Source organism: Mobula hypostoma, chromosome X1 (assembly GCF_963921235.1).
Source record: "Mobula hypostoma chromosome X1, sMobHyp1.1, whole genome shotgun sequence".
Classification (NCBI taxonomy): domain Eukaryota; kingdom Metazoa; phylum Chordata; class Chondrichthyes; order Myliobatiformes; family Myliobatidae; genus Mobula; species Mobula hypostoma.
The window spans coordinates 70,988,391-71,008,251 of record NC_086128.1 but is presented as its reverse complement, the minus strand read 5'-3'; the positions used below and the strand labels follow the sequence as shown (position 1 = coordinate 71,008,251).

Sequence of the window (19,861 nt, the reverse complement as noted above, 5' to 3'; positions counted from 1 at the left end):
CCTCTCCCCCTTTCCCATCTCCTCCCCCCTCCGTCCCCAAGTCCATCCATCCCCCTCCCCTTCTCTCCCCCTCCCCGCTCCTCATCTCCATCTCCCTCTTTCCCCTCTCCCCCCTCCCCCTCTCCCATCCCCTCCCCCCTCCGTCCCCTGTCCATCCATCCCCCTCTCCTTATCTCCCCCTCCCCACTCCTCATCTCCATCTCCCTCTGTCCCCTCCTCCCCCTCCCCTTCTCTTCCCCTCCCCGCTCCTCATCTCCATCCCCCCTCCCCCTCCCTCTCTGTCCCCCCCCTCTGTCCCCCTCCCCCCTCTCCCCCCTCCCCCCCTGTCCCCTTCCCCTCTCCCCTTCCCCTCTCCCCTTCCCCTCTCCCCTTCCCCTCTCCCCTTCCCCCTCTCCCCATCCCCCTCTCCCCCCTCTCCCCTTCCCCCTCTTCCCCTTCCCCCTCTTCCCCTTCCCCCTCTTCCCCTTCCCCCTCTTCCCCTTCCCCCTCTTCCCCTTCCCCCTCTCCCCCTTCCCCCTCTCCCCCTTCCCCCTCTCCCCCTTCCCCCTCTCCCCCTTCCCCCTCTCCCCCTTCCCCCTCTCCCCCTTCCCCCTCTCCCCCTTCCCCCTCTCCCCCTTCCCCCTCTCCCCCCTCCCCCCCTCCCCCCTCCCCCTTCCCCCTCTCCCCCTTCCCCCTCTCCCCCTTCCCCCTCCTCCCATCCCCTCCCCCGTCCATCCATCCCCCTCCCCTTATCTCTCCCTCCCCGCTCCTCATCTCCATCTTCCTCTGTCCCCCCTCCGTCCCCTCCCCTCCCCATGTCCCCTCTCTCCGCTCCCCGTCTCCATCCCCCTCTGTCTCCCGCTCCCCCCTCCCTGCTCTGCCCTCCCTCCCCTCACCCCGCTAGCAGGGGAAGGGGAGTTTGTCAGCGGTTGACGGTGTTCGTCAGTGTGCCGACGTTCTCCGTTCTGTGGCAGGTTTCTTGCGTTAACCTCGCTGAGGCTGGTGTTCCTGGTCGCCTTCGGTCTGATAGTGATCGTGTGTGTGGACGCCTGGAAGGGCAGAATTTGGCCTGGGCTGCGATCTCGCAGCCTTCGGTTCAGTACAATGGAACTGATGTTTTTTAAGAAAACGGATCGTGCTGGTAAGCCAGATTAACCTGATTCCTTTATTTGTGGTAATATTGCTTTGTGTTCTCCACGTTCTGTGTTGTGCAGCTTGGTGCAGAGTAATGTTGTTCATTTGGTGGTATATGTGTTGAATGGCAGTTGCTAAGTCATCGGCTGTGGATGTTAGTAAGTCATGTTTCGTGGCTTGTCCACACTTAGAAGGTTTTTGTCTTGTGATGTTAGATTGAGCGAAGCTGGTGATTTTCCTCTTTGGAGCACAGGAGGATGAGAAGTGACTTGACAGAGGTGTAAGAGATGATAAGAGTGGGCAACCAGAGACCTTCCCCCCCCACCCAGAGCGACAACGGCTCAGACGTAATCTTTACCCACTTTGACCTTTTTCCTCTTCTCACCTGGGTCCTCTGCTCCTTACCCTCTTACAATGATCCACCGCCCTTCTCCTATCTCCAGCCCTTGACCTTTCCCACCCACCTAGCTTCACCTATCACCTTCCAGCCAGCCTCTTTCCCCTCCACCCCACCCAACCTTTTTCATTCTGGAGTCTTCCCCCTTCCTTCTCAGTCCTGAAGAAGCGTCTCGGCCGGAGACGTTGACTGTCTGTTCATTTCCCTGGATACTGCCTGACCTGCTGAGTTCCTCCAGCATTTTGTGTGTGTTGTTTATCATTTTAAGGTGATTGGAGGATCGAATGGGGGGGTGGATAACGAGAGTTAGGTGTTTTTCCTCCCCCTCGCACAGAGTGGTGTTTGCTGGAATTTGGTGATAGAGACAGATAGATGCATCAGGGAGATTTAAGGAACTCTGTGAGCTGGGCACACGGACGATGGAAAAATAGAGGGCGATGTGGAGGGGAAGGGTTGGGTTGATCTTGGAGTAGATTAATGGGGTGGTACAACATTGTGGGCCGAAGGGCCTGTACTGTTCTGTAATGTGTTAGTTAATAACACTTCATTGATCCCCAGTGGGAAATTCTTTCGTTACAGGAGCAGTGTTTAAAAACACACTTAGCAGTGTGCAGGCTTAACGAATGATAAAGTACACTAGTAAAATAAACAGTAATTTACCGATGTGCAGTAACAAAGCGGACTGTTGTACGATGATGAGCTGTTGTAGATGGTTATTCCATTTGGTAGGAAAGATTTTCTGTCACGATCTTTGTGACAGCGGAGCAGAACGAGTCTCTTCGAAAGGGTGCTCTGCTTCCTTTTCAGTAGGTCATGGAGAGGATGTGCCTGATTGCCCATAACTGATAAACATTTCTTTAGTGACCTGCTCTCCACCAACTCAAAAGAGTCTGGGTTGTGGTAGCCAAGGACAGACCCAGCCTTTTTGGTGAGCTTATTTAGTCTAGTTCAGGAGAGGGGTACAGAATGTGTGTTCCTCCCCCCGCCCCCCCCCCCCCAGACTGGAGGCCAGTAACCAGTGATGTGCCACAGGAATTGGTGCTGCGTCCACTGTTGTTGGTCCTGTATTTTAAAAATTTGGATCAGAATTTAGGTGGTGAGGAGACCAAAACCAGTGGTTGTCTTCAGGTGTCAGCAGAAGCATCCATTCCTGGGATGGCAGGACTTTCATATGATGAAAGACTGGATGAACTAGGCTTATACTCATTGGAATTTAGAAGATTGAGGGGGGATCTGATTGAAATGTATAAAATCCTAAAGGGATTGGACAGGCTAGATGCAGGAAGATTGTTCCCGATGTTGGGGAAGTCCAGAACGAGGGGTCACAGTTTGAGGATAGAGGGGAAGCCTTTTAGGACCGAGATTAGGAAAAACTTCTTCACACAGAGAGTGGTGAATCTGTGGAATTCTCTGCCACAGGAAACAGTTGAGGCCAGTTCATTGGCTATGTTTAAGAGGGAGTTAGATATGGCCCTTGTGGCTACAGGGGTCAGGGGGTATGGAGGGAAGGCTGGTACAGGGTTCTGAGTTGGATGATCAGCCATGATCATAATAAATGGCGGTGCAGGCTCGAAGGGCCGAATGGCCTACTCCTGCACCTGTTTTCTATGAATCTAGATCAGCTTGGAGAGTGCTCCTGGGACGCACCCACACTGACAGGGTTGTGGGGAGTGCCACAGAGCGGAGGCTGTGGTACAGATGTGCCCACGCAGGGGAGAGGATGGGATGAAGGAAGTGTGCGGCAGGCTTGTCTTCATTCCCTGAGGCACTGAGGTGTTGCAGTGTTGGCAAGGTGGGGCTTGCGATTCTCTGTGCATTTCTGCTCGTCGTGCATGAAAGAAGGATGTGGTTAAAGGTACGAGACAGTGCGGAGAAGTGTTTGATAAGATTGACGCTTCGACTGGAGGCCTTGAGTTGTGAGCAAAGGAGACAGTCAGCCGATGATGGGAACTGAAAGTTGGACGGGTGGGACTAACATTGTGTTTATTTCTGTGCGAAGAAGTCAGGTGACCTTCAATTCAAAGATTCGAGACTCAAAAAACTTTGTCATTCTAACCGTACATCAGCTCTGCAGGGCAGAATGAGACAGCGTTTCCCAGGGGCAGTGCAGTCATAACATAACAAACACAACACTAAATAATAAACATAACAATAAATAGTAAAACACAACAGCCACATGTCAGTTAAACTCGATTGTAAGTGTCCAGTGCAAGTTAAAAGTGTCCAAAGCAGAGTCAGATGGAGCAGCTATTTAGCAGTCTGACTGCCTGTGGGAGGAAGCTGTTTAGTAGCCTTGTGGTTTTAGTTTTGATGCTCCTGTAGCGTTTGCCTGATGGCAGAAGAACAAACAGTTCATGGAGAGGGTGTGAGAGGTCTTTAATGATGTACCGTGTCTTCTGGAGGCTTCGACTCTGACAGAAGGTAGGGAGACCCCAATAACCTTAGGGCGTGGATGAGGTTCAAGACTGATTAATGTCATTTCCCAGACTCGAATGTACGGGAGCGCAAACTAATTGTTACTCTGGATACGATGCCTTTCAAAAGTAAGCACAATAAGGTAAAGAACGCAGTAAATGGAAATAGTGTGGGAATATATTGATAAATATATACATTGATTGGATGTCTGTAGAGCGATGCTGTAGATAAGGTGACTCTGACAGGAAACGACGAAGGAGCAGTGGTTAGCGGTGTGGTTAGCGGGTGAAGGTGTTGATCAGTCTTCCTGCTTGGGGAAAGTAGAAAGTTTCTGGGTCTGGTGGTCCTGGCGCAGACGTGATGTACCCTGCTCCGGGATGCGGGTTGTGGGGGAGGTGGGTTCCCCCACAAACAGTCCGGGAACAGAGTGTAGGCACAAGGACTTCTGATGCAGTGGCAGCTCAGTGTGCAGGGATTCCAGTATTTTAGACGTGATACTGGGGGGGTTCACCAGGCCAGATACCATAGCATTGCTCAGGGAGGGCGTACCCTAGCACTTTGTTGGAGTCAACTGTTGAGGGTGTGGCCTTGGGGTACTTGGAGACGCATGATAAAATCGGCCGTAGTCAGCATGGTTTCCTCAAGGGAAAACCTTGCCTAACAAATCCGTTGGAATTCTTTGAGGAAATAACAAGCAGGATAAGACAAAAGAGAATTGGTTGATGTTGTGCACTTGGATTTTCAGAAGGCCCTTGACAAAGTGCTGGACGTAACAAGTTAAGAGCCTGTGGTATGACAGGAAGGGCGTACTGGCGTGGGTGGAAGATTGGCTGACTGGCACAAGGCTAAGAGTGGGAAGAAACGGGGAGTTTTCTGGGTGGCGGCCGGTGACCAGTGGTGTTTCGCGGGAGTCGCTGTTGTATGGGGAGAAGCCAGGAGAAGGCGGTTGAGAGGGAAACTAACTGTTGTAGCGGACCCAGCAGGACATACGATCCAATTCTGCTCCACTAAGTTCTGCTACTCTCATTGCGGTTGCTAACCCTGAAATGGTCGCCCGAGACAGATCTGTCACCTCACCAGGTTCATGACCAAGCATTGATCCGGTGTGGCCTCTGTTCAGGAATCCTTGATGGACACATAGAAAACCTACAGCACAATACAGGCCCTTCGGCCCACAATGCTGTACCGAACATGTACTTACTTCAGAAATTACCTACGGTTACCCATAGCCCTGTAATTTCTGAGCTCCATGTACCCATCCAGGAGTCTCCTAAAAGACCCTATCGTATTCGTCTCCATCACCATCACCGGCAGCCCATTCCACGCACTCACCACTCTCTGTGTTTTTAAAGAAAAACTTACCCCTGACATCTCCTCTGTACCTAGTTCCAAGCACCTTAAAACTGTGCCCTCTCGTGCTAGCCATTTCAGCCTTGGGAAAAAGCTTCTAACTATCCACACGATCAATGCCTCTCATCATCTTATATACCTCTATCAGCTCACCTCTCATCCTCCGTCACTCCAAGGAGAAAAGGCCGAGTTCACTCAACCTATTCTCATAAGGCATGCTCCCCAATCCAGGCAACATCCTTGTAAATCTCCTCTGCACCCTTTCTATGGTTTCCACATCCTTCCTGTAGTGAGGTGACCAGAACTGAGCACAGTACTCCAAGTGGGGTCTGACCAGGGTCCTATAAAGTTGCAACATTACCTCTTGGCTCTTAAACTCAATCTCACAGTTGATGAAAACCAATGAACTGTATGTCTTCTAAACCACACAGTCAACCTGCACAGCAGCTTTGAGTGTCCTCTGGACTTAGACCCCAAGATCCCTCTGATCCTCCACAATGCCAAGTGTCTTACCATTAATACTATATTCTGCCATCATATTTGACCTACCAAAATGAGCCACCTCACACTTATCTGGGTTGAACTCCATCTGCCACTTCTCAGCCCAGTTTTGCATCCTATCAATGTCCCGCTGTAACCTCTGACGGCCCTCCAAACTATCCACAACACCTCCAACCTTTGTGTCATCAGCAAACTTACTAACCCATCCCTCCACTTCCTCATCCAGGTCATTTATAAAAATCATGAAGAGAAGGGGTCCCAGAACAGATCCCTGAGGCACTCCACTGGTCACCGACCTCCATGCAGAATATGACCCGTCTACAACCACTCTTTGCCTTCTGTGGGCAAGCCAATTCTGGATCCACAAAGCAAGGTCCCCTTGGATCCCATGCCTCCTTACTTTCTCAATAAGCCTTGTATGGGGTACCTTGTCAAATGCCTTGCTGAAATCCATATACACTACATCTACAGCTCTTCCTTCATCAGTGTGTTCAGGCGCATCCTCAAAAAATTCAATCAAGCTCGCAAGGCACGACCTGCCTTTGACAAAGCCATGCTGACTTTTCCTAATCATATTATACCTCTCCAAATGTTCATAAATCCTGCCTCTCAGGATCTTCTCCATCAACCTACCAACCACTGAAGTAAGACTCACTGATCTATAATTTCCTGGGCTATCCCTACTCCCTTTCTTGAATAATGGAGCAACATCCGCAACCTTCCAGTCCTCTGGAACCTCTCCTGTCCCCATTGATGATGCAAAGATCATCGCCAGAGGCTCAGCAATCTCCTCCCTTGCCCCCCACAGTAGCCTGGGGTACATCTCATCCAGTCCCGGTGACTCATCCAATTTGGTGCTTTCCAAAATCTCCAGCACATCCTCTTACTTAATATCTACATGCTCAAGCTTTTCAGTCCGCTGTAAGTCATCCCTACAATCGCCAAGATCCTTTTCCGTAGTGAATACTGAAGCAAAGTATTCATTAAGTATCTCTGCTCTCTCCTCTTGTTCCATACACACTTTCCCACTGTCACACTTGATAGGTCCTATTCTCTCACATCTTATCCTCTTGCTCTTCACATACTTGGAGAATGCCTTGGGGTTTTCTTTAATCCTGCTCGCCAAGGCCTTCTCATGGCCCCTTCTGGCTCTCCTAATTTCATTCTTAAGCTCCTTCCTGCTGGCCTTATAATCTTCTAGATCTCTATCATTACCTCGTTATTTGAATCTTTTGTAAGCTTTTCTTTACTTCTTGACTAGATTTTCAACAGCCTTTGTACACCACAGTTCCTGTACCCTACCATCCTTTCCCTGTCTCATTGGAATGTACCTGTGCAGAACGCCACGCAAATATCCCCTGAACATTTGCCACATTTCTTCCGTATGTTTTCCTGAGAACATCTGTTCCCAATTTATGCTTCCAAGTTCCTGCCTGATAGCCCCATATTTCCCTAACTTGTCTGTTCCTATCCCTCTCCAATGCTATGGTAAAGGAGATAGAATTGTGATCACCATCTCCAAAATGCACTCCCACTGAGAGACCTGACGCCTGACCAGGTTCATTTCCCAATATCAGATCAAGTACAGCCTCTCCTCTTGTAGGCTTATCTACATCTTGTGTCAGGAAACCTTCCTGAACACACTTAACAAACTCCACCCCATCTGAACCCCTCATTGTAGGGAGATGCCAATCAATATTGGGGAAATTAAAATCTTCCACTACGACAACCCTGTTATTATTACACCTTTCCAGAATCTGTCTCCCTATCTGCTCCTCAATGTCCCTGTTACTATTGGGTGGTCTATAAAAAACACCCAGTAGAGTTATTGACCCCTTCCTGTTCCTAACCTCCACCCACAGAGACTCAGTAGACAATCCCTCCATGACTTCCTCCTTTTCTGCAGCCGTGACATCATCTCTGATCAAGTGTCATGCCCCCACCTCTTATGCCTCCCTCCCTGTCCTTTCTGAAACATCTAAAGCCTGACACTCTGAGTAACCATTCCTGCCCCTGTGTCATCCAAGTCGCTGTAATGGCCACAACATCATAGCTCCAAGTACTGATCCACGCTCTAAGCTCATCCGCTTTGTTCATGATACTCCTTGCATTAAACTAGACACATCTCAAAGCTTCAGTCTGAACATATCCCTTCTCTATCACCTGCCTATCCTCCCTCTCGCACTGTCTGCAAGCTTTCTCTATTTGTGAGCTAACTGCCCCTTCCTCCGTCTCTTCAGTTTGGTTCCCATCCCCCAGCAATTCTAGTTTAAACTCTCCCCAATAGCCTTAGTAAACCTCCCTGCCAGGATATTGGTCCCCCTGGGATTCAAGTGCAACCTGTCCTTTTTGTACAGGTCACACCTGCCCCAAAAGAGGTCCCAATGGTCCAGAAATCTTAATCCCTGCCTCCTGCTCCAATCCCTCAGCCGCACATTTATCCTCCACCTCACTCTATTCCTATACTCACTGTCACGTGGCATAGACTAATCCCGAGATTACTACCTTTGGGGTCCTGCTTCTCAACTTCCTTCCTAACTCCCTGTAGACTGTTTTCAGGACCTCCTCCCTTTTCCTGCCTATGTTGTTGGTACCAATATGTACCACGACCTCTGGCTGTTCTCCTTCCCACTTCAGGATGTGATCAGAAACGCCCTGGACCCTGGCACCTGGGAGGTTCGGCCCCATCTAAACCGTTCCACTGAGGGGCTGACGCAGTCACTCATGATGACAGCCCTGTTATTTGTGCACCTTTTTAAAATCTGCCTGCTTACTTGCTCTTGATTTGTGTGTGTGTACATGCAGGGGGTCTACAGAATTCTCGCTGCAGAGTAATAAACTCCTTTGTAGTCATACTTTATTGATCCCGGGTTGATTCATGTGTCTCACTTCCACACACAGACTCGGCAACCAATCCCTCCACGACATCCTACCTTTCTACAGCCATGATACTGCCCCTGATTAGCAGCGCCATTCCTTCCTCTAATCCTTATCCCTCTTGAAACATCTGAACCCTGGAAGACATTCCTGCTCTTGTGACAAGCAAATCTCAATAGTAAGGTGGACACAATAACGGTGTTTAAGGACTTTAGATAGACAGCTGGATGTACAGGGAATGGACCATGTGCAGACAGGAGAGGTATGGTTTGGTCTCTGTACAGGGAGACAGACCAAGATTGGTTTGGTCACTACAGGGAATGTGTGGAATTCGAATCCGGATAAAGTCACTCATACAAACTCTTTATTCAAACCTCCCAGGGCTTACTCAGTTAATTGCTCAAACAGGAACAGTCTCCACCAACTAACCCACAATTCCCCTTACAGAAGAGATATAGTGTTCAGATACCCCCACACAAACCAAGCTGGAGTCAGACTTATCTATTGCTTGACAGCATAATGGCCTAATACAAAAAAAAGGCTGGAGTTGTCCTATCTCTATGCATGCGTGCAGAAAGAGGAAAGCATCCTGAAACCCCAGCTAGCTACCTTCAAGAAGAAATATTGCTCAGCATTGAGTAACAAAATTAGCAGATCTGTGGATCATCAGGGATTTCTTTCAGAAAAACAGGTTGCTATTGTTTAACGAAGTGTTAACCCTTTGACGTACTTTATCAGATGGAGGGAGAGGGACCACGGACAGACAGAAGAGATTTGGACAGGAGCAGGGAGGTACTACTGCAGTTGTACACGGCCTTGGTGAGACCACACCTGGAGTATTGTGTGCAGTTTTGGTCCCCTAATCTGAGGAAAGACATCTTTGCCATAGAGGGAGTACAAAGAAGGTTCACCAGATTGATTCCTGGGATGGCAGGACTTTCATATGAAGAAAGACTGGATGAACTGGGCTTGTACTCATTGGAATTTAGAAGATTGAGAGGGGATCTGATTGAAACGTATAAAATCCTAAAGGGATTGGACAGGCAAGATGCAGGAAGATTGTTCCCGATGTTGGGGAAGTCCAGAACGAGGGGTCACAGTTTGAGGATAAAGGGGAAGCCTTTTAGGATCGAGATGAGGAAAAACTTCTTCACACAGAGAGTGGTGAATCTGTGGAATTCTCTGCCACAGGAAACAGTTGAGGCCAGTTCATTGGCTATATTTAAGAGGGAGTTAGATATGGCCCTTGTGGCTACGGGGATCAGGGGGTATGGAGGGAAGGCTGGGGCGGGGTTCTGAGTTGGATGATCAGCCATGATCATAATAAATGGCGGTGCAGGCTCGAAGGGCCGAATGGCCTACTCCTGCACCTATTTTCTATGTTTCTATGTTAAGAGATTTCGTCTGGTGGTAAAATCGGCTGAAAGACCTGTAACTGTGCCGTCTTGTTCAGTCCAGTTTTTTTACATGTGATTTGAACATAAAACACGACGGGGGTACAGGGGCTTCAATCTGTTGCAAAAACAAACTGCTGATGGTACTCAGCACGTCGGGCAGCATCTGTGGTGGCAAAGGGGCCGTTGACTCTTCAGCTGAATTCGTGATGTCCGGTCTCAGCCGTGCCCTCCATGGATCAATGTCCGATGTACGTTTATTATCAACGTACAGGTACTTTATAAAACATGGAGATTTGTGGAGATTTGTTTCCTCGGGGGTGGCCGGAAAGACAAAGAAACCCTGTAGAACACACAGTAACAAAAGTCCGTGGAGTCCCCAGCGGGCAGATGTGAAAATAATAAACCTGCAAACAATTGAACTAAGCAAAGAGCATTCAGAACTGAAGTTCACGAAAAGTTGCAGTCCATCGCCTCCGTCCAGTGAGGAGATTAGTGAACCTCGCCCATCAGCGAGCCTCCGTCCAGTGAGGAGATGAGTAAACCTCACCCATCAGCGAGCCTCAGTCCAATGAGGAAATTAGTAAACCTCGCCCATCAGCGAGCCTCCGTCCAGTGAAGAGATTAGTGAACCTCGCCCATCAGCGAGCCTCAGTCCAGTGAGGAAATTAGTAAACCTCGCCCATCAGCGAGCCTCAGGTCAGTGAGGAAATTAGTAAACCTCGCCCATCAGCGAGCCTCAGTTCAGTGAGGAGATTAGTAAACCTCGTCCATCAGCGAGCCTCGGTTCAGTGAGGAGATTAGTAAACCTCGCCCATCAGCGAGCCTCCGTCCAGTGAGGAAATTAGTAAACCTCGTCCTTCAGCGAGCCTCAGTTCAGTGAGGAGATAAGTAAACCTCGCCCATCAGCGAGCCTCAGTTCAGTGAGGAGATTAGTAAACCTCGCCCATCAGCGAGCCTCAGTCCAGTGAGAATGAGTAAACCTCGCCCATCAGCGAGCCTCAGTCCAGTGAGGAGATTAGTGAACCTCGCCCTTTAGCGAGCCTCCGTCCAGTGAGGAAATTAGTAAACCTCGTCCATCAGCGAGCCTCAGTCCAGTGAGGAGATTAGTAAACCTCGCCCATCAGCGAGCCTCAGTTCAGTGAGGAGATTAGTAAACCTCGCCCGTCAGCGAGCCTCAGTTCAGTGAGGAGATTAGTGAACCTCGCCCGTCAGCGAGCCTCAGTTCAGTGAGGAAATTAGTAAACCTCGCCCGTCAGCGAGCCTCAGTCCAGTGAGAATGAGTAAACCTCGCCTATCAGCGAGCCTCAGTCCAGTGAGGAGATTAGTAAACCTCGCCCGTCAGCGAGCCTCAGTCCAGTGAGGAGATTAGTAAACCTCGCCCGTCAGCGAGCCTCAGTCCAGTGAGGAGATTAGTGAACCTCGCCCGTCAGCGAGCCTCAGTTCAGTGAGGAGATTAGTGAACCTCGCCCGTCAGCGAGCCTCAGTTCAGTGAGGAAATTAGTGAACCTCGCCCTTCAGCGAGACTCAGTTCAGTGAGGAGATTAGTAAACCTCGCCCATCAGCGAGCCTAAGTCCAGTGAGGAGATTAGTAAACCTCGCCCATCAGCGAGCCTCAGTCCAGTGAGGAAATTAGTAAACCTCGCCCGTCAGCGAGACTCAGTTCAGTGAGGAGATTAGTAAACCTCGCCCATCAGCGAGCCTCAGTCCAGTGAGGAGATTAGTGAACCTCGCCCATCAGTGAGCCTCAGTTCAGTGAGGAAATTAGTAAACCTCGCCCGTCAGCGAGCCTCAGTCCAGTGAGGAAATTAGTAAACCTCGTCCATCAGCGAGCCTCAGTTCAGTGAGGAGATTAGTAAACCTCACCCATCAGCGAGCCTCAGTCCAGTGAGGAGATTAGTAAACCTCGCCCATCAGCGAGCCTCAGTCCAGTGAGAATGAGTAAACCTCGCCTATCTGCGAGCCTCAGTCCAGTGAGGAGATTAGTAAACCTCGCCTGTCAGCGAGCCTCAGTCCAGTGAGGAGATTAGTAAACCTCGCCCGTCAGCGAGCCTCAGTCCAGTGAGGAGATTAGTGAACCTCGCCCGTCAGCGAGCCTCAGTTCAGTGAGGAGGTTAGTGAACCTCGCCCGTCAGCGAGCCTCAGTTCAGTGAGGAAATTAGTAAACCTCGACCGTCAGCGAGCCTCAGTTCAGTGAGGAAATGAGTAAACCTCGCCCATCAGCGAGCCTCAGTTCAGTGAGGAGATTAGTAAACCTCACCCATCAGCGAGCCTCAGTTCAGTGAGGAAATTAGTAAACCTCGCCCGTCAGCGATCCTCAGTCCAGTGAGGAGATTAGTGAACCTCGCCCGTCAGTGAGCCTCAGTCCAGTGAGGAAATTAGTAAACCTCGCCCGTCAGCGAGACTCAGTTCAGTGAGGAGATTAGTAAACCTCGCCCATCAGCGAGCCTCAGTCCAGTGAGGAGATTAGTAAACCTCGCCCATCAGCGAGCCTCAGTCCAGAGAGGAAATTAGTAAACCTCGCCCGTCAGCGAGCCTCAGTCCAGTGAGAATGAGTAAACCTCGCCCATCAGCGAGCCTCAGTCCAGTGAGGAGATTAGTAAACCTCGCCCATCAGCGAGCCTCAGTCCAGTGAGAATGAGTAAACCTCGACTATCAGCGAGCCTCAGTCCAGTGAGGAGATTAGTAAACCTCGCCTGTCAGCGAGCCTCAGTCCAGTGAGGAGATTAGTAAACCTCGCCCGTCAGCGAGCCTCAGTCCAGTGAGGAGATTAGTGAACCTCGCCCGTCAGCGAGCCTCAGTTCAGTGAGGAGATTAGTGAACCTCGCCCATCAGCGAGCCTCAGTTCAGTGAGGAAATTAGTGAACCTCGCCCGTCAGCGAGCCTCAGTTCAGTGAGGAAATGAGTAAACCTCGCCCATCAGCGAGCCTCAGTTCAGTGAGGAGATTAGTAAACCTCACCCATCAGCGAGCCTCAGTTCAGTGAGGAAATTAGTAAACGTCGCCCGTCAGCGATCCTCAGTCCAGTGAGGAGATTAGTGAACCTCGCCCGTCAGCGAGCCTCAGTCCAGTGAGGAAATTAGTAAACCTCGCCCGTCAGCGAGACTCAGTTCAGTGAGGAGATTAGTAAACCTCACCCATCAGCGAGCCTCAATTCAGTGAGGAGATTAGTAAACCTCGCCCGTCAGCGAGCCTCAGTCCAGTGAGGAGATTAGTAAACCTCGCCCGTCAGCGAGCCTCAGTCCAGTGAGGAGATTAGTAAACCTCGCCCGTCAGCGAGCCTCAGTTCAGTGAGGAGATTAGTGAACCTCGCCCGTCAGCGAGCCTCAGTTCAGTGAGGAAATTAGTGAACCTCGCCCTTCAGCGAGACTCAGTTCAGTGAGGAGATTAGTAAACCTCGCCCATCAGCGAGCCTAAGTCCAGTGAGGAGATTAGTAAACCTCGCCCATCAGCGAGCCTCAGTCCAGTGAGGAAATTAGTAAACCTCGCCCGTCAGCGAGACTCAGTTCAGTGAGGAGATTAGTAAACCTCGCCCATCAGCGAGCCTCAGTCCAGTGAGGAGATTAGTGAACCTCGCCCATCAGCGAGCCTCAGTTCAGTGAGGAGATTAGTAAACCTCGCCCATCAGCGAGCCTCAGTCCAGTGAGGAGATTAGTAAACCTCGTCCATCAGCGAGCCTCAGTCCAGTGAGGAATTAGTAAACCTCGCCCTCAGCGAGCCTCAGTTCAGTGAGGAGATTAGTAAACCTCGCCCATCAGCGAGCCTCAGTCCAGTGAGGAGATTAGTAAACCTCGCCCATCAGCGAGCCTCAGTCCAGTGAGGAGATTAGTAAACCTCGCCCGTCAGCGAGCCTCAGTCCAGTGAGGAGATTAGTAAACCTCGCCCGTCAGCGAGCCTCAGTCCAGTGAGGAGATTAGTGAACCTCGCCCGTCAGCGAGCCTCAGTCCAGTGAGGAGATTAGTGAACCTCGCCCTTCAGCGAGCCTCAGTTCAGTGAGGAGATTAGTGAACCTCGCCCATCAGCGAGCCTCAGTTCAGTGAGGAAATTAGTGAACCTCGCCCGTCAGCGAGCCTCAGTTCAGTGAGGAAATGAGTAAACCTCGCCCATCAGCGAGCCTCAGTTCAGTGAGGAGATTAGTAAACCTCACCCATCAGCGAGCCTCAGTTCAGTGAGGAAATTAGTAAACGTCGCCCGTCAGCGATCCTCAGTCCAGTGAGGAGATTAGTGAACCTCGCCCGTCAGCGAGCCTCAGTCCAGTGAGGAAATTAGTAAACCTCGCCCGTCAGCGAGACTCAGTTCAGTGAGGAGATTAGTAAACCTCACCCATCAGCGAGCCTCAATTCAGTGAGGAGATTAGGAAACCTCGCACGTCAGCGATCCTCAGTCCAGTGAGGAGATTAGTGAACCTCGCCCGTCAGCGAGCCTCAGTCCAGTGAGAATGAGTAAACCTCGCCCATCAGCGAGCCTGAGTCCAGTGAGGAAATTAGTAAACCTCGCCCGTCAGCGAGACTCAGTTCAGTGAGGAGATTAGTAAACCTCGCCCATCAGCGAGCCTCAGTCCAGTGAGGAGATTAGTAAACCTCGCCCATCAGCGAGCCTCAGTCCAGTGAGGAAATTAGTAAACCTCGCCCGTCAGCGAGACTCAGTTCAGTGAGGAGATAAGTAAACCTCGCCCATCAGCGAGCCTCAGTTCAGTGAGGAGATTAGTAAACCTCGCCCATCAGCGAGCCTCAGTCCAGTGAGAATGAGTAAACCTCGCCCATCAGCGAGCCTCAGTCCAGTGAGGAGATTAGTGAACCTCGCCCGTTAGCGAGCCTCCGTCCAGTGAGGAAATTAGTAAACCTCGTCCATCAGCGAGCCTCAGTCCAGTGAGGAGATTAGTAAACCTCGCCCATCAGCGAGCCTCAGTTCAGTGAGGAGATTAGTAAACCTCGCCCGTCAGCGAGCCTCAGTTCAGTGAGGAGATTAGTGAACCTCGCCCGTCAGCGAGCCTCAGTTCAGTGAGGAAATTAGTAAACCTCGCCCGTCAGCGAGCCTCAGTCCAGTGAGAATGAGTAAACCTCGCCTATCAGCGAGCCTCAGTCCAGTGAGGAGATTAGTAAACCTCGCCCGTCAGCGAGCCTCAGTCCAGTGAGGAGATTAGTGAACCTCGCCCGTCAGCGAGCCTCAGTTCAGTGAGGAGATTAGTGAACCTCGCCCGTCAGCGAGCCTCAGTTCAGTGAGGAAATTAGTGAACCTCGCCCTTCAGCGAGACTCAGTTCAGTGAGGAGATTAGTAAACCTCGCCCGTCAGCGAGTCTCAGTTCAGTGAGGAGATTAGTAAACCTCGCCCGTCAGCGAGCCTCAGTTCAGTGAGGAGATTGGTAAACCTCGCCCATCAGCGAGCCTCAGTCCAGTGAGGAGATTAGTGAACCTCGCCCATCAGTGAGCCTCAGTTCAGTGAGGAGATTAGTAAACCTCGCCCATCAGCGAGCCTCAGTCCAGTGAGGAGATTAGTAAACCTCGCACGTCAGCGATCCTCAGTCCAGTGAGGAGATTAGTGAACCTCACCCATCAGCGAGCCTCAGTCCAGTGAGGAAATTAGTAAACCTCGCCCGTCAGCGAGCCTCAGTCCAGTGAGGAAATTAGTAAACCTCGTCCATCAGCGAGCCTCAGTTCAGTGAGAATGAGTAAACCTCACCCATCAGCGAGCCTCAGTTCAGTGAGGAAATTAGTAAACCTCGCCCGTCAGCGAGCCTCAGTCCAGTGAGGAAATTAGTAAACCTCGTCCATCAGCGAGCCTCAGTTCAGTGAGGAGATTAGTAAACCTCACCCATCAGCGAGCCTCAGTCCAGTGAGGAGATTAGTAAACCTCGCCCATCAGCGAGCCTCAGTCCAGTGAGAATGAGTAAACCTCGCCTATCTGCGAGCCTCAGTCCAGTGAGGAGATTAGTAAACCTCGCCTGTCAGCGAGCCTCAGTCCAGTGAGGAGATTAGTAAACCTCGCCCGTCAGCGAGCCTCAGTCCAGTGAGGAGATTAGTGAACCTCGCCCGTCAGCGAGCCTCAGTTCAGTGAGGAGGTTAGTGAACCTCGCCCGTCAGCGAGCCTCAGTTCAGTGAGGAAATTAGTAAACCTCGCCCGTCAGCGAGCCTCAGTTCAGTGAGGAAATGAGTAAACCTCGCCCATCAGCGAGCCTCAGTTCAGTGAGGAGATTAGTAAACCTCACCCATCAGCGAGCCTCAGTTCAGTGAGGAAATTAGTAAACCTCGCCCGTCAGCGATCCTCAGTCCAGTGAGGAGATTAGTGAACCTCGCCCGTCAGTGAGCCTCAGTCCAGTGAGGAAATTAGTAAACCTCGCCCGTCAGCGAGACTCAGTTCAGTGAGGAGATTAGTAAACCTCGCCCATCAGCGAGCCTCAGTCCAGTGAGGAGATTAGTAAACCTCGCCCATCAGCGAGCCTCAGTCCAGTGAGGAAATTAGTAAACCTCGCCCGTCAGCGAGCCTCAGTCCAGTGAGAATGAGTAAACCTCGCCCATCAGCGAGCCTCAGTCCAGTGAGGAGATTAGTAAACCTCGCCCATCAGCGAGCCTCAGTCCAGTGAGAATGAGTAAACCTCGACTATCAGCGAGCCTCAGTCCAGTGAGGAGATTAGTAAACCTCGCCTGTCAGCGAGCCTCAGTCCAGTGAGGAGATTAGTAAACCTCGCCCGTCAGCGAGCCTCAGTCCAGTGAGGAGATTAGTGAACCTCGCCCGTCAGCGAGCCTCAGTTCAGTGAGGAGATTAGTGAACCTCGCCCATCAGCGAGCCTCAGTTCAGTGAGGAAATTAGTGAACCTCGCCCGTCAGCAAGCCTCAGTTCAGTGAGGAAATGAGTAAACCTCGCCCATCAGCGAGCCTCAGTTCAGTGAGGAGATTAGTAAACCTCACCCATCAGCGAGCCTCAGTTCAGTGAGGAAATTAGTAAACCTCGCCCGTCAGCGATCCTCAGTCCAGTGAGGAGATTAGTGAACCTCGCCCGTCAGCGAGCCTCAGTCCAGTGAGAATGAGTAAACCTCGCCCATCAGCGAGCCTCAGTCCAGTGAGGAGATTAGTGAACCTCGCCCATCAGCGAGCCTCAGTTCAGTGAGGAGATTAGTAAACCTCGCCCATCAGCGAGCCTCAGTCCAGTGAGGAAATTAGTAAACCTCGCCCGTCAGTGAGCCTCAGTTCAGTGAGGAGATTAGTAAACCTCGCCCATCAGCGAGCCTCAGTTCAGTGAGGAGATTAGTAAACCTCGCCCATCAGCGAGCCTCAGTCCAGTGAGGAGATTAGTGAACCTCGCCCATCAGCGAGCCTCAGTCCAGTGAGGAAATTAGTGAACCTCGCCCATCAGCGAGCCTCAGTCCAGTGAGGAAATTAGTAAACCTCGCCCGTCAGCGAGCCTCAGTTCAGTGAGGAGATTAGTAAACCTCGCCCGTCAGCGAGCCTCAGTTCAGTGAGGAGATTAGTAAACCTCGCCCGTCAGCGAGCCTCAGTTCAGTGAGGAGATTAGTAAACCTCGCCCATCAGTGAGCCTCAGTTCAGTGAGGAGATTAGTAAACCTCGCCCATCAGCGAGCCTCCGTCCAGTGAGGAAATTAGTAAACCTCGTCCATCAGCGAGCCTCAGTTCAGTGAGGAGATTAGTAAACCTCACCCATCAGCGAGCCTCAGTCCAGTGAGGAGATTAGTAAACCTCGCCCATCAGCGAGCCTCAGTCCAGTGAGAATGAGTAAACCTCGCCCATCAGCAAGCCTCAGTCCAGTGAGGAGATTAGTAAACCTCACCCATCAGCGAGCCTCAGTCCAGTGAGGAGATTAGTAAAGCTCGCCCATCAGCGAGCCTCAGTTCAGTGAGGAGATTAGTAAACCTCGCCCGTCAGCGAGCCTCAGTCCAGTGAGGAGATTAGTGAACCTCGCCCGTCAGCGAGCCTCAGTCCAGTGAGGAGATTAGTGAACCTCGCCCGTCAGAGAGCCTCAGTTCAGTGAGGAAATTAGTAAACCTCGCCCATCAGCGAGCCTCAGTCCAGTGAGGAGATTAGTGAACCTCGCCCATCAGCGAGCCTCAGTTCAGTGAGGAGATTAGTGAACCTCACCCATCAGCGAGCCTCAGTTCAGTGAGGAGATTAGTGAACCTCGCCCATCAGCGAGCCTCAGTCCAGTGAGGAAATTAGTAAACCTCGCCCGTCAGTGAGCCTCAGTTCAGTGAGGAGATTAGTAAACCTCGCCCATCAGCGAGCCTCAGTTCAGTGAGGAGATTAGTAAACCTCGCCCATCAGCGAGCCTCAGTACAGTGAGGAGATTAGTGAACCTCGCCCATCAGCGAGCCTCAGTCCAGTGAGGAAATTAGTGAACCTCGCCCATCAGCGAGACTCAGTCCAGTGAGGAAATTAGTAAACCTCGCCCGTCAGCGAGCCTCAGTTCAGTGAGGAGATTAGTAAACCTCGCCCGTCAGCGAGCCTCAGTTCAGTGAGGAGATTAGTAAACCTCGCCCGTCAGCGACCCTCAGTCCAGTGAGGAAATTAGTAAACCTCGCCCATCAGCGAGCCTCAGTTCAGTGAGGAAATTAGTAAACCTCGCCCGTCAGCGAGACTCAGTTCAGTGAGGATGAGTGAACCTCGCCCATCAGCGAGCCTCAGTCCAGTGAGAATGAGTAAACCTCGCCTATCAGCGAGCCTCAGTCCAGTGAGGAGATTAGTAAACCTCGCCCGTCAGCGAGCCTCAGTCCAGTGAGGAGATTAGTAAACCTCGCCCGTCAGCGAGCCTGTCCAGTGAGGAGATTAGTGAACCTCGCCCGTCAGAGAGCCTCAGTTCAGTGAGGAAATTAGTAAACCTCGCCCATCAGCGAGCCTCAGTCCAGTGAGGAGATTAGTGAACCTCGCCCATCAGCGAGCCTCAGTTCAGTGAGGAGATTAGTGAACCTCACCCATCAGCGAGCCTCAGTTCAGTGAGGAGATTAGTGAACCTCGCCCATCAGCGAGCCTCAGTCCAGTGAGGAAATTAGTAAACCTCGCCCGTCAGTGAGCCTCAGTTCAGTGAGGAGATTAGTAAACCTCGCCCATCAGCGAGCCTCAGTTCAGTGAGGAGATTAGTAAACCTCGCCCATCAGCGAGCCTCAGTCCAGTGAGGAGATTAGTGAACCTCGCCCATCAGCGAGCCTCAGTCCAGTGAGGAAATTAGTGAACCTCGCCCATCAGCGAGCCTCAGTCCAGTGAGGAAATTAGTAAACCTCGCCCGTCAGCGAGCCTCAGTTCAGTGAGGAGATTAGTAAACCTCGCCCGTCAGCGAGCCTCAGTTCAGTGAGGAGATTAGTAAACCTCGCCCGTCAGCGACCCTCAGTCCAGTGAGGAAATTAGTAAACCTCGCCCATCAGCGAGCCTCAGTTCAGTGAGGAAATTAGTAAACCTCGCCCGTCAGCGAGACTCAGTTCAGTGAGGATGAGTGAACCTCGCCCATCAGCGAGCCTCAGTCCAGTGAGAATGAGTAAACCTCGCCTATCAGCGAGCCTCAGTCCAGTGAGGAGATTAGTAAACCTCGCCCGTCAGCGAGCCTCAGTCCAGTGAGGAGATTAGTAAACCTCGCCCGTCAGCGAGCCTGTCCAGTGAGGAGATTAGTGAACCTCGCCCGTCAGCGAGCCTCAGTTCAGTGAGGAAATTAGTGAACCTTGCCCGTCAGCGAGCCTCAGTTCAGTGAGGAAATGAGTAAACCTTGCCCATCAGCGAGCCTCAGTTCAGTGAGGAGATTAGTAAACCTCACCCATCAGCGAGCCTCAATTCAGTGAGGAGATTAGTAAACCTCGCACGTCAGCGATCCTCAGTCCAG

The 19,861-nt window shown here is 51.4% G+C and overlaps 1 protein-coding gene across 1 annotated transcript in view; it reads left to right on the top strand.

Moving 5' to 3' along the window:
• retreg3 (reticulophagy regulator family member 3) overlaps positions 1-19,861 on the top strand; it is a 66,850-nt gene that overhangs the window by 1,787 nt on the left and 45,202 nt on the right. The window contains exon 2 of the mRNA XM_063038081.1: positions 954-1,120. Coding sequence (XP_062894151.1) covers positions 954-1,120 — 167 coding nt within the window. The remainder of the gene's footprint in view (positions 1-953; positions 1,121-19,861) is intronic.